The 14,152-nt window shown below is 34.3% G+C and overlaps 2 protein-coding genes across 7 annotated transcripts in view; one reads left to right on the top strand and one right to left on the bottom strand.

Moving 5' to 3' along the window:
- LOC107039633 (helicase domino) overlaps positions 1 to 12,687 on the bottom strand; it is a 32,423-nt gene extending 19,736 nt beyond the window's left edge. The window contains exons 1-6 of one of the 2 annotated variants that reach the window (XM_015259351.2): positions 12,296 to 12,687; positions 6,815 to 7,020; positions 5,620 to 6,265; positions 3,200 to 3,747; positions 1,788 to 2,418; positions 893 to 1,173 (exon numbers count right to left, since the gene is read on the bottom strand). In XM_015259351.2, the coding sequence (XP_015114837.1) occupies positions 893 to 1,173; positions 1,788 to 2,418; positions 3,200 to 3,747; positions 5,620 to 6,265; positions 6,815 to 7,009 (2,301 nt within the window). In that variant the 5' untranslated portion in view covers positions 7,010 to 7,020; positions 12,296 to 12,687. Of the gene's footprint in view, positions 1 to 892; positions 1,174 to 1,787; positions 2,419 to 3,199; positions 3,748 to 5,619; positions 6,266 to 6,814; positions 7,021 to 9,552; positions 9,776 to 12,295 lie in introns of those variants that run through there. The other variant, XM_015259350.1, reaches the window with a different exon arrangement.
- The window catches only part of LOC107039635 (DNA repair protein RAD51 homolog 4), a 5,341-nt gene continuing 3,499 nt past the window's right edge, over positions 12,311 to 14,152 (top strand). For 2 of the 5 annotated variants that reach the window (XM_015259359.2, XM_015259357.2), the window contains exon 1: positions 13,329 to 13,622. The gene's annotated coding sequence lies outside the window, so the exon portion shown is untranslated. Of the gene's footprint in view, positions 12,708 to 13,328; positions 13,623 to 14,152 lie in introns of those variants that run through there. The other 3 variants (XM_015259358.2, XM_029126206.1, XM_029126207.1) reach the window with 3 other exon arrangements.

Raw genomic sequence — 14,152 nt, 5'->3', positions numbered from 1 at the left:
TCTTGTGATATTTTATTTGATTTCAACAAAATTTCAAATTTTGTGTAACGAACAATTTTTTAAATTTTGAATTGCAGGAGAGCAACCGAAAATTGGAATGAGGCTAAAGTGCAGGAATTAAGTTAAGAAATTCATGTAATGAATTTAAATTGAGAAAAAATTATAACAAATTATCCGAGAAACTCTTGTGATATGTGATTTTATTTTGAAAGCAAGGAAATAATTTTTTGAATCTTCAATTTCAGATAAACCACGAAGAAAAAAGACAAATCCAATCGTAAATTGATATTACTTATAATTCAACGGTAAATATTCTCAGAATAGGTCCTAAGTGAAATTTATAATTGAAATGAGTATTTTAAAAAATGAGTTTGCTGTTTGTTTAGCAAAAAAGGAATAAATGGGCTTTGACAATTGAAAAATCATACTTAAAATACAAAATAAAGGAATTGATTGAAAAAATTGATATAACAAATTATTACCAAGGTAAATATTATTGCAAATTGTCCAAAGAACTCTATGATCAGAAATTAAATTTTAAAAATAAAATTCCACGTGGTTTTCTACAAGAAAAAGATTTTTCGATTAAAAAAAATTGAAATAAAGAGGAAAAAATCAGAAAAATTGATTTCAAAAACGAATTGCATTTTCAATAAATTTGGACTTATTCTCCGTTTTAAAATCAATTTTTTGGAAAAACACTGGGTTTTTTAATTATAAAAATTGTATGACACTTTTGCGCAATCAATCAAAATATAAAATTATTGCATGGGAAAGCTGTCATGTTTACTCTACCTCCCGTGAAATGATGATGTTGCTACGGAGCAAATCACTTTGGAAGAGAGGAATAACCCATAATTAAAGAATTTTTTTTTTTAATTATTGCACTTACACTAGTGGTGAGAAGAGTGTTTCCCTTGGGCTGTATGCTCTCAGCAAGTGCAGCGACATCATCCATCTCATTGTGAGTCTCTGATTGTGAGGCATCAGCATTGTTTTTCGTCGACTTATCACCGGAGAAATCCTCGAGCAATGATTTCAATCCAATCCCAGTCTCATCGTCACTCTGGGCCTGGGAGTCATTGTCCTTGGTTTCATCTCCACTTTCACTCTCACTGTCAGACTTTTCCTCTGCATCCTCATCATCATCCTTCTCTGACTCCTTTCCTGACTCTGAAAAAGCATGAAAAATATATTTTTTAAATGAATATAAAACGGAAAAGCGTAATAAATTTGTGAGAAACAGTGGAGATGATATTTTATTTGAAAAATCTCAGACAAATGCCTCTATAACAGCACGAAATAGGTTCGAGTTGAATGGATCTCGTTCCTTCAGAAACGGTATATTGTCATCACTGATTATTATGGTGAAAAAAATGAAATTGTGAAGATGTTATTGATGAAAATAATTTAGAAGTCATTGCAAAAGAATTGAATTGTACAAAAAAGGGAAAACACTTAATTTTCAATGGATTGAAATTAAAATTCAGGTGAAATCATGAGCAAATATTTTTCAAAATAATTTTCTTCCAGAGTTTTACTCCCTTTTGAACATTTTCAGTCATAAAATTTCATTTGAAAAATTGATGAAATTGAAGAAATCCATTAAACAATATTTTTAACGGATTCAAGTGATAAATGATGCGGTTTTTATTACTAATTAACAATTGAGATATGAAAAATGTGTAATGAGTTATTTTTTGTAATGACTTTAGATCCATTTTAACTTAACACGAAAAATAATGTTGAAATCTTAAAAAATGAATTTAAAACAAAAAAATAAATACCTTCGTCATCACTATCCTCCTCCATGGGTGTCGCTTCAGCAGTGCCATATTTAGCCACGAGTTCCTCCACAGACATTTCATTCTCAGCCTTCAAATCATCCAGCTCCTGCCGATGATCCACCTCTCCCTCCCTCTTCTCCTGCTCCATAATCGTGTCCTCATCATCACTAGACTCATTACTATCAACTTGAAACTCTCCATCAGCATTGCTCTCCTCCCCCTGACTTCCCAGATCTGGCGACAGACTCTTATCCCTCTCCTCCAAGTAATTAGGTGGCAACTCCTTCAGAAGATCCTCGAGTGGCAACTCTGACTCCTTCTTCAGGAGCTCCACCTCTTCCTTGTGATTAGACTTCATCTCCTCCTCAGCTTTAGCTATTGTCTCCTCGTCGTCCTCAGAACTCTGATTTGGCTCGAATTCATCATCTGAATGTTTATCACCTGGCACTGGGGACGATATTCTCGAGCTATTCATCGATGCAGGAACACTCTGTGCACCATCAGTCTTGTTTAAACCCTCCGTCAACCAGGTTGAATACTTTTCGGTTTGGCCAACAATGAAGTTCAGGTGTTGATCAAGTGCTTTTTTACGTTTCTCTTCCAGTCTTGTCTGGGCCTTGAACTCCACCAGCTGAAAAATACAAGGTGATTAATGTGGGATTATTGATAAATGGGAATGTTGATGAAATTGTGAAGCCAATTGAAAATATTGTGGTATTAGAGTCATGAAATTGTTGAATGTAGGAGAAAAGAACGAGTGGATTTTTTACTGCATTTTGGGTCTTGAATTATCTTGATGAGGAGTCGTTTTAATAGAAAAGGTGCGAGAGTACTTTTTGTGGAGAATTTCGTGAACTACAAATAATTTCTTTTGACTTTTCCTCCTAAAATCGCTCGTTAATGAGATATTTTCAAGTTCACGAAACTTGGATGCCATAAAAATAATTTTTCTCATGAGAAAAAATAAACAATTGAAGAATTTTAATTATTTAAAAATAACACATGGCATTATCAAGTCCATAATTGTTATTTATTAATTTCTTATCGAGCTTTGCATTGAGTAATTGACGTGATCCCTTGACGTTTAGTTTCAGGTGTAAAATAATTTTTAAACAAAAATAAATGTCTCTGAAAAAGCGAGTCGACTGAACATCGAAAACCCCAGCCTCTTGTCATTGTTCAGAGCTGCTTCATGTTCCCACAATGAGCACACAGTTTCAGTAATGTAAGTACTAAAATTGCCGGCTTAAGTATGTGGGGTAAAAACCATTCTCAAACCCATTCAACTCTTAACAAAAAAAAGTATGCTTGAATTGTTTTTGATATTTGATTCTCCCTTCGTTGAATTCTAGACCCTTAAAAAACAATCAAATAAATGACAATCAAATCAAATCAAATTATGAGAAAAATACCTTTTCCACATTAGCCCAAAAAGTTTTAATCTCCTTCGCGACAAATCCAGCAATTTTCTTAAGCCTCAACTCCTGAAGTTTCTCCGCCTTTTGCGCCTGAATGGCCTTCTCCTGAAAGTGCTTCTGCACCATTCTCGCACACTTTTTGGCAGCAGCTTTCTTCCACTTTCTCTCCTGTGCAAAATCAGCAGCGAGCCACACCATCTCCTCAAGCAGATAATCCCAGTGTGCCTTGGTTCTCGCTGGCTCCTGCACCTTTGGCAATCGCCTCTCACTCCACAATCCCTCCCTCTGCAGTTCAGTTATCCTCTGCATAACGTAGGCCTCTTGCTTAGCTTTCTCAACAATTTGCTCCTGATTACTCTGATTATCACATGGGGATGGAGCTGTTGATGGCAATTTAACTAGCTTAACAACTGGCTGGGACGATGATGCTGTTGCTGGATTTAAGGGTGACTTCTGGAGAATTTGCGAGGTTTTATCTGTCACTGGTGATGAGGCTACCGGTGGCGAGGACTTCAGGGGAGTTGGAACGATTGGAGTTCCACCTGGAAGAATATTTCAGGATTCATTTAAAAATATCAAGTTGATTTTTGAAATTCAGTGGTGAATTGGCAAAACAGTTTGATTCAATGTTTAATTTTTTTTGAAAATATCTTTGAAAAAAAAAACGAGATATCAAAATTTTTACCTGGACATTTTTTGTAGAAAGAAATGAGCTACAATAAAGGTCTCTATTACTTTTCAAGATATTCAACAAAAAACTAAACATGAAGTGAAATAAAAAATTAAAGCCATTCACAAATGAATTTCATCAAGTAATTTTTCTGACATTATAATTAAAATTGTCTCGAGAATAACCCTTAGACCACGTGGCACTGACGACCTCGAGGACTTACACATGCTCGATGTCAATATTCCCACAAAATAAAAGACTGATTAATAATTAATCAATTAAATCAGCGGATGCATATCTCATGGGTTTTCCCTTCACAACTCGATAAATATTAAACATTTATAATTCAAATGCTAGGCTAACAACAGCTGTTCATGCCCTAAAGGAAAAGAACATTTAATCAATCATGATAATTAATAACTAAGGATTAAATTAATTTTTTCAATGACTAATGACAACTTTGGACAATGAAAAATAATTATAACAACAAAAAAATATTGACAATTCAAATGAAAACGTAATACATCGATTGACAGGCCTAAGTAGTCACCTATAATTATCGTAGGTGTTATGGTAGAATTGGGTGAAGGGTGAACGGTGACTGTTGGTGATTGTATTGCCGTCCGTATAGCAAACACCATTCCATGACGACCACCTTGTGGTCTGCCTGGTATCTGTCCTACTGTCCAAATTTTTGACATTTTATTCCATTTTTTTTTCGACGATTAGACAGATGGTTTTGGGTTTTATATGCTGTGTTCTACTGGCCACATCCACTTATTACACGGGATTAATTGATTAGGGAGTGGAATTGAAATTATTTTCACTGGGATTTGATTGGTAAAACGATTTAAGGGTATCCAAGTATCTGCTACAGTTTGGTACAGACCGGACTATAGATTCAACCATTTTCAATCATCAAATTCGCTAATTAAATTGTGTAATAAATTTTTTTTTTAATCGTAAATATTCGGCGCCATTCAAATACCTTTTTGCACAGAATTATTATTTTTTTAAATATTTGTTGTTTATAAATAAATAATTGAAAGTGTTTAAACTTTCAGAAAGTTTTTTTTTTTTCGGTATAAAATAGATTTCTGGTTAAAATTTAGAATATGAACAAATTTGTTAGAATCCCAAACAAATAATTTTTATGGTGAAAAGGTGATTGTTTATAAATTATTTTTAGAAAATGCTCGTAATTTTCAAAAATTGCAATTTCTTAATTATTCAATCAATCTTCCTCCAAAAGTAAACTTGCTCATTTTTTTCATAATTAAAAAATTTTATCTAACGGTTCAATATGGAGATTCAAATTTAGCCCTGCAATGTTTAAATAATAAAAGCATTGTAAAATGTCCGAAACCGTAGGGTGAAATGGCATGTCCCGGGGGAAAAAAGACCAAAGTACTTGGATGTCCTTAAAATTCTAATTCAAAAGTAAATGTTTTTAATTTCCTGTAATATTTGAATTATTCTGCTGAGCGATTTCAGAAGAAAATCTCAAGAGGCACTTTTCGTACATTTTTTCTCTTCACAACTGTCGAATTATTTTGATAATGATTTTCAGAAAAATGTCTGATAAATTTTTATCAAATTTTGAACTACTGATTCGTTCAAATTGAAAATACAAACATTCAAATTACGAAAAAAAAAATCCCTTCAATTCCAATTAAAGCCAATCCCCACTCAATTCCATCCTCATCCCCACCACAACGACATCTCAATCTCAAAAAAAAATTACCTTGACTAAGTTGAGCAACAGCAGCAGGCAGAGTAGTTGAAACAGCGACAGGAGTGGCTCCACTCGCAGTGATCTTGACCTCAGCCCCCTGTCCACTCCCCCCTAGAACAATGGGTCCCTCTGGAGGCAGTGGCTGCGTCAAATCCTCATCATCATCCTCAGGATCTAACCTGTGCTGTCTCAAAAAATGCAGATACGACGGTGTATTGGATCGTTTCTTCCACGTTTGAAAATCCATCATATTTCCCCCAGCATTGAGAAAAAACAATTCACTGGCATTTTCCGCGTATTTCTCACGTATTGCACGCATTCTCCGCATTTTGTGCTCCATTATACGCCTTCTGTATCCAGCTGAGTCATCCAAAACAGTTGTTTTCTCAGTTGAATCAGTTAATTTCAATTTTTTCACTGGTGGGGACGATGACGTGGGGGTCAGGAACATGTTGCCTAGAGTTGTTCTCACGAGCTTGGGGGACGTAGCCAGAACGACTTTCGTGGAGTTCTGACGACTCGGGGATGACAGGGGAGTGCCACTGCTGCTTGCCACCCCCACGACACTGACACGTGGCGAGCCACCACTTATGTTTACGATTCTCGTGACACCCATCTGCTGCAGGCTCGAGGATGTTGTCGATGCTGGCAGGACCTGGGGAGTGATTTTGAGGATTAGTTGAGGGATTTTTTATGCAGGGGAATGGGGGAAGGGGGTGAACGGGGTGAACGGGGTCAGATAAATGCCTCGATGTCAGCATGGGGAGTTGATGTGAATGGAGTATCAATCCATCAGGTTCGGTATGAATATCATCATATTGTAGAATTGATTGGGTAATTAATTGAGAGGTGAGAGGAGGGAATTGAGCCGACAATTTCGTTTATCTGTTGATTGGTGGTTGAAATTATTAGCCGATTAAAGTTTGTATTCATTGAAAAATTTCTGAAATTCGACTGATACCTTATTATAAAATTTCGAAAAAAGACCGCATGCATTCATATACACAAAATGTGAAAACTTGAATTTATCATCTTTTCTTCCCAATTATTTAAACTTCCTCAGCTGTAGTTTCATAAACTAGAGTACTAATTATTTTTCCAATAATTTTCTCATTTAAAAAATCACGTCACCAATAAGGAAAATCGATAATGCACAACAAATAAATTTGTTATCCTCATAATCCAATAAACTCAATGAAATTACCTGGGGGAAACCAGGCACCTGCGATGTGAGGACAAGATGTTGTCCAGCTCCAGTCGTGATGACATTGAGCCCCTGTGTCGCCAATACCTGCTGAAGACTGACTGACTGTTGTCCACCACCACCACTGCTGCTACCATTGTTACCTCCACCCCCAGGCAGGGGCGGCACTGTAGGTACACCCTGTTTATCACTCATCACACATGACACTAAAAACAATGAAAGAAAATTTGAATTGAAAAATATTCTCAATTCCAAAACGAAGTAAAACTATCAGATCCCCGAATTTTTCAATTCAGGCCCGGGTGGATTATCTTTCGAACGTTATCTCGATTGTTTTTCCATTTTCATAATGTAAAATATATCACAATTTTCATTGGATTTTACATCACGGAGAAGTCCCTAAAAATTACGATTGTACAATCATTAAAGTGGAAAACAAACTGACCATTTTCAAAGAGCGCTTTTAATAAAGATTAAGAAATAAGTCCGGTAGAGAATATAGTGAATGGATAATTTGCCATGGTAACCAACGATAACGTAAGAGCCATTAGATACATAAAAACATTAGTAATTGCAAATTACTAATAATAATATAACACGTATTACGTATACGTCTGCGGATTATTGTAATTACTAATGATATTTTTTAATTAGTAATTGCAAATTATTAATTTGCATCTTCCTCCCTATTGGGTTTATTTCCCAATATTATTCAAAAACGCTCGTTGAAAACGTTCAGATTTTTTTCAAGGTTTTTTTTTATTGAACAATCATAATTTTTGGAGACTCCAGGGCTATGCAAAAATGAATAGCAGTTGGAAATCATTTCAGATGATGAAAATGAGAAAAACAATATCACGTTCGAAAGATAATCCACCCGGGCCTTCATTTGAGAACTTTCATTTAAATATACAATTTTTTTCAAATCCTTTACTATGAATAATGGGAATTCTTTGAACTATTGAACACTTTTTTTTTATCATACAATTGATTTCTGGGAATATTCTGATATAAATAAAGTTAATACGAGTTCGAAAAGACTTCTGGAATAAAAAGTATCCTTTTTTTCATAAATTATTTTAAGAAATTTTCCTCGAAGACTTCTAAACGCTTTTTTCGATTCTTCAAATATTTTCTCGCAATTTAAACTAAAAAAAACAAAAATAAGCTTCAGAAAGTGGACATAATGAAAGAATTCCGAAATAAATAAAGCTTTAAAAAAATGTCTGAAGCAAATTCGAAATTTAATGAAGTAAAATATAATAAATGAGTGGAAAATATGAGTCAAAAAGAAATAAAATTATCAAATTTTTCCAACGAAATTCCTACGAAAAATGCGTAAAGATTTATACATTGATTTATGAGAACATTTTGAAGATGAATCAATTTCACACAAATTTGAGAACCTCTCGAGTAGAAACTTTGTTTATTTACTTATTTCAAAAAAAAATGTCAACTTGTTTCTTCAATGTTCAAATGTTTTCTCGCGATTAAAAATAGAAAATCAGCTGATAAAATTTCGTTATAATTTTAGCAAATAAAATAATTCAAAAAAAATTGATAAATAAAAAATGTCTGAGTCAATTTTGAGTCACCGCCACCTAAGTCTCCACAAATCGTTCGCCACCAAACAAATACGCCGGATCATAAGAATGATCCAAACACTTTTCAACAATAACTTTTTTTCGAAAAATAAAAATCCACCAAAAATCGTCCGAATTATTAATCAAATTGTCTAAACCACATCTATAAAATGAGATAATCCATCTCAAGTTTTCGAAATTCCAAAAAAGCCGCCTAAATCAAAATCCCCGGGACATTGGCGTCGCCAGTCCCGAGGTTCCAATAATCCATAAAAACTGATTTATTTATTTCATTTGTTTGAATAGAATTCCTAATTTTTCATTAATTTTCCGAATGTTTTCTCAAGACTGAAGACGTAAAATCAACTTCAGACATTGCAAAGACTAAATAATAAATTTTCGTAATGTATCCAGCAAATAAAATAATTGAAATAAATGACTAAATAAATTAATAAATTAAAAATATCTAAGTCAATTCTTCATTCCCACCACCACCCAAATGTCAACAAATCGTTCGTCATCAAACAAAAACGCCGTATCATAAGAATAATCCAAACACTTTTCAACAATAACTTTTTTTCGAAAAATAAAAATCCACCAAAAATCGTCCGAATTGTTAATCAAATTGTCTAAACCACAACAATAAAATGAGATAATCCGTCTCAATTTTTCAAAATTCCAAAAAAGCCGCCTAAATCAAAATCCCCGGGACATTGGCGTCGCCAGTCCCGAGCTCCAAATAATCCATAAAAATAATATAAAAAACGAGGAGCCCATACCCCCTAAAACAGTAAATTCCCCACCTAATAAATAATCCGCATTGTCACTCTCCAAAAATAACGATCACCACCAATTTTTCAAATCGCCAACATTTTCGTTTATTTCCACTCGACAATGGTAAACTCTCATTGGTTTTCCAAAAGCCAAAAAAAAAAAAAATATCGATTGCTATTTATTTTCCAAATTTTTATTTTTATTCCTTAACCCGAGAAAACCGATTTGTCAAGGTTTATCCGACGAATGATAATTGCAGAAATCGATAGTCTTGGTTTCACGAGCCTCGCCTTTTCCCATTCCAAACCGATACAAAGGAAATTTTCAGTCGGCCATATTGGCGTTTTCAGACGGGTGTATCGTGCGATAGCTATGACTTACCATAATGTAATCACAAAATTGTGAAACGCAGATGTGCCATCCACATTATTTGACCACAAATACGCAATAGTCAATGATTAATACGCAATTAGGTACTTCACGTTGTGTAAAGTACATGTGATATATATTGTATTTTTAACAATTTGAAACCCGGATTTTCGAGGAGGTGAAATTTTTTGGTCTAGCCCCTCAAGGACGCGCGAGCACACGACTTCTAAACATGGCGACGGCTCACGACAAAATTCATTCTGTGTTGGGTGCACGGGCTGCGTCGGGGGATACAGGGGGACGGGGGGTTCTGCAAGCCACCGATAGACTGCGCAACGGCGCACGATATTTTTACACTGCGCATGCGCCGGTCCATTGGATAGGCCCTCATTGGTGGATACAACGGAATGGGGTTTATTCGGGAAGAACCTTCCGGTTTACGGAATATCAAATCAGCAACTTTTTGGATATTTTGCAGATTTTTTTAGAAATAAAAAATATTAGGAGGAATGCATGTGTTTTTTGTTACAGGATTTTTTTTGGGATCTTTTAAATAATTTTATTTTGAATTTTGCGGAGTTTTCATGGATTTGAAAGGAAGAACTGATGCTATTTACCGATTTCAAAAGCTTTTGAGTGTTTTTAAATAACATTTTCGTTATTTTTTATTAGATTTTTTGTTGCTTCCTCAGAAAAATCTAAAATTTTTGGAAAGCGCTTTTGATAGATATTTAAAGTCTAAGAGTTTCCTCTCGAAACCTCTAGTATTCCTTTTAGACTAGTCTAGGTTTCGGGGGATCTTTTTTTCAGAGCGGAATTGAATATTTCATAAATCTCTCACAAATTTTTCTCTTGCCCTAAAAAATTGGAAACATTTTAATTGAAACCATTTTTTTGTAATTTTTTTGATACAATAGTTTTGAGTTTTTTTTATTCATGAATGTTTTTTAATTTTGATGGATTTGAGAAAGGGACCTGGTGATTTATCGATTTCGAAAGCTCATCAAAGAATTTTTTTGAAGAACATTTTTGTTAGTTTTCATCAGTTTTGCTTGTTGTTTATTTAAAGAATTTTTAATTTTCGAAATTTTTTTTTGTTGAAATCCAAGTCTAAGAAGAAGACTAGAACCTCATAAAAATTTTGCTATTCGCCTCAAGGAGTAGAGATGCAGCGAAAACTCAAGAGGAAAGTGATTTAGTACTTCAGTTTTTGCAAAATATCTTGGCATTGAAGAGACAGAGGGAAATTTTGGTTGAACCGTTTTTTGTCGCTTCCATTTCACTCTAAAAAAGTCCTTATAGAGATTTCTCTCCAACTTTTCAATTCCAGTAATGGAAATAATGGGATTATATTCATGTAAAAACAATTATCTTGAAAATTCTACGTATTTTTTTGCAAATATCATCGAAATTATCAGGCTGACAGAAAAATGTCAAATAATTTTTTTGTACTACACAAAATTCTCTACAAAAAAGTCCTTTGGAGAATTCCTCTTGACCCGTTAGTTCCAATGGTAATTTCAAAATAGCCTGTAATAAATTTTCGCATTAAAGCTACGTTCCGTATTGCACCATTAAATCGAATATTTAATTTTTCATCAATACCTATTTATAGCCGTTTTATGTCTCTCAAGCCGTCAAATTCTGTATGCTAATCGATTTTATGTTTCTCGAGTCCTCGAATAATTCAGAAACATAATAATTATAACTACATACAATCATAATTATCGCAAATGGATCCAAAAAAATTATGGAATGAAATTCCAATGGAATCAAATCCCAACAAAATTTTCTAGCGAAATCAACGAATTCTACCAATAGTTCAAAAATTTCGGAATTCCCAAAAATTTCCGATACCTGTAATCCGAACTAATTCCCGCCATCTTGCTATTTTCAGATGAATAATGCATCAAAAATCCTCCATGATGTCTTCCCAAAAAATAAAACCACAGAATTGTTGCCGAAAATATCAATTAGTGGATTCAATCCATAGAAAATTAACCGAATTAAAATCAATTTGACTGAGCCAACACAATGAAAAATCACAGAATGATAATTATTCATAATCCCATACGAAAATTTCTACATTCAATTCCAATAAAAATTTCCCGCCAAATGAAAGATTTCCACCATTATTCCAAAAATACCAACCCACAGAATTTTCCCACGCTTGTAATCCGAAATAATCCCCGCCATCCCGTTATTTCCGCACGAACAATGAATCAAAAATTCTTCCTCATTCCCTCTTCAACAGTAAAAGGATAATATTTTTCCCCGAAAATAAAAATTCACCTGCCCACTCCTAAAAAACAATCTCCCTCAATTGTAATTTAGGAAATATATTTAATAATCGCAATAATTGCAATTGCGACTGTAATGATGATCAATAGTAATTTCATATAAAAATTTCTACATTAAATTCTAATGAACATTTCCCGCGAAATTAACGATTTCCACCATTACTGCAAAAAGGCCAAAAACCCACAGAATTTTCCCACGCTTGTAATCCGTAATAATCTCCGCCATCCCGCTATTTCCGCACAAATAATGCATCAAAAATCCTTCCTCATTCCCTCTTCAACAATAAAACGACAAAATTTTTTGGCAAAAATATAATTTAACCCACCCACTCCTAATAAACAATTCCCCTCAATTATAACCTTGAATCCTCAACGAAAATATGGCGCCCACGAGGCAATAATCATGTGTTCCCCAAACCCCAAAAATACACCCCAAGAAAATCCCAAAAACTCACCTGTTCCCAAATCCACCTGTCCTCTCCTTTTCCATAATCAGCCCTCAATTCTCAAAAAAATTTCGATTCCAGAATTACTTCGGAAAATTACCGAACGCCCGATCGTAACTCTCTAACATTAGTTCTCTCCGATTCACCAGTAATTCCATGCGATTTGACGTGAGTATAACCCGGTGACTCTCTCATCACTTCCATATTTGTCACGAAATCCCCGGATTATAAAAAAAACTCGACAAATAAATTCGGAGAACGAGACGAAAATTTTCGAGAAAAAAAATCTGACAAAACGGTGTGATGACGATGCTAAAGGACTAGTTGCCAGTTACAAAATGAGTGAAATGATTTTTCGTGGAGACGATCTGCCTATCCTCACGTACGAGAAATGAACGCGTAGAGGGGTGTGCGTGTGTAGGTTCGTTCGTCTGTGAATTTACCCCGGTAATCATTTCGGTACTCATCAATTTTTTTGAAATGCTTTGACGCATCAGTTGATTAACGTAGTTATTTCATAATTTTAATTTGCATGTTGAGTGAGCCTTGGGCATTTTGAATGAGTACCGGTTTGATTGATTCCGAGGAATTTACGTTTTTGCTCATTTTGGGTAGAACTTTTTTCTGCTGGGAAAAATTAAATTTCTGGTCTGTACTCACGCGGGCAATTTATCCTCCCAAGTTGATTTCTTCAAACGCGTGAAGAAAAAATTCGAGATGTTTAGTGTTATATTTCACAGCATTGAAATTGGGTGTTGTTACAAATAAAGGCAGTCAATTGAATATGAATAAACAGCGACGACCAGATTAAACAATATCAAAAAGTAGAGATTTATTTTTCGAATTTTATTTTTTGAATTGGGTGTATTATTTGTTGTTTTCCTTTCGTTTAAATTTCTTCGAAACATTGACTCATGCATTGCAGTGTACTTCATTCGTATTGCATACTATAAATGGGAATGTCGATAACTCAACAACAATTTCTTCAATATTCGAAACCATGTTCACATTCATCTATCAGGGTCAAAAATATTCCCAGGACGAGTCTATCAACTGCCAAAAACCCCTAATGTTAATTTTTTATTTAAGAGGAGACCGCGGTGAAATTTGAAAGTCCCTGGGTATTATAAAAACGATTGTAAAAGTTAATAATATTAGGTGTGTGACTTAATTTTTACAGATCAGATTAGTTCTTCAATCCAGATTTTCGTAATTTACGTGAAAAGATATTTCAAACTTTTTTTATTAGAGAATAATTGAGCAGAGATGCCTTTGTTCGCAGAACCCCACGTGTTCTGTCCAATAAACATCCTCTCAGAAATTGGCATCATGTGACGTGAGTCTAACTCTAGTCTAAACAAATGACTAGTAAAACATGAACATTCCATGTTCATAAAACAGCGAATGTTTCCGAATTTCTTGAAAATTTGTTTTAAAGGCTCGGGTGGATTAACTTTCGAACGTGATCTTGGTTGTTTTTTTTATTATATGATAATCTGAAATGATCTCCAATTGATATTCAGTTTTACATAGCCCTGGAGTCTCCAAAAATTATAATTGTACAATCAAACGAACGTTGAAAAAAAGCTGAAGATTTTCAAAGAGCGTCTTTTAATAATATTGGGAAGTAAACCCAATAGGGAGGAAATTTCAAATTAATAATTTGATGTATCTAATGGCTGTTAGGTCGTCATTTGTCACAGTAGTCAATGGCTGTCACATCGTCAGTTACTATGGTAAATTATCCATTCACTATTTCCTCTTATTGGAAATGGGATATATATTAATATGAAATGCGGTGGATTGAACTTTAATTTTTTGTCTTTATTTGAATTGTACGAGGAAGAAACGTCTGCTCTCTACGGA

The sequence above is a fragment of the Diachasma alloeum genome, unplaced genomic scaffold (genome assembly GCF_001412515.2).
Source record: "Diachasma alloeum isolate Michigan unplaced genomic scaffold, Dall2.0 Dall_scaffold_00302, whole genome shotgun sequence".
Classification (NCBI taxonomy): Eukaryota; Metazoa; Arthropoda; class Insecta; order Hymenoptera; family Braconidae; genus Diachasma; species Diachasma alloeum.
This window is presented reverse-complemented; position numbering and strand designations above follow the sequence as displayed.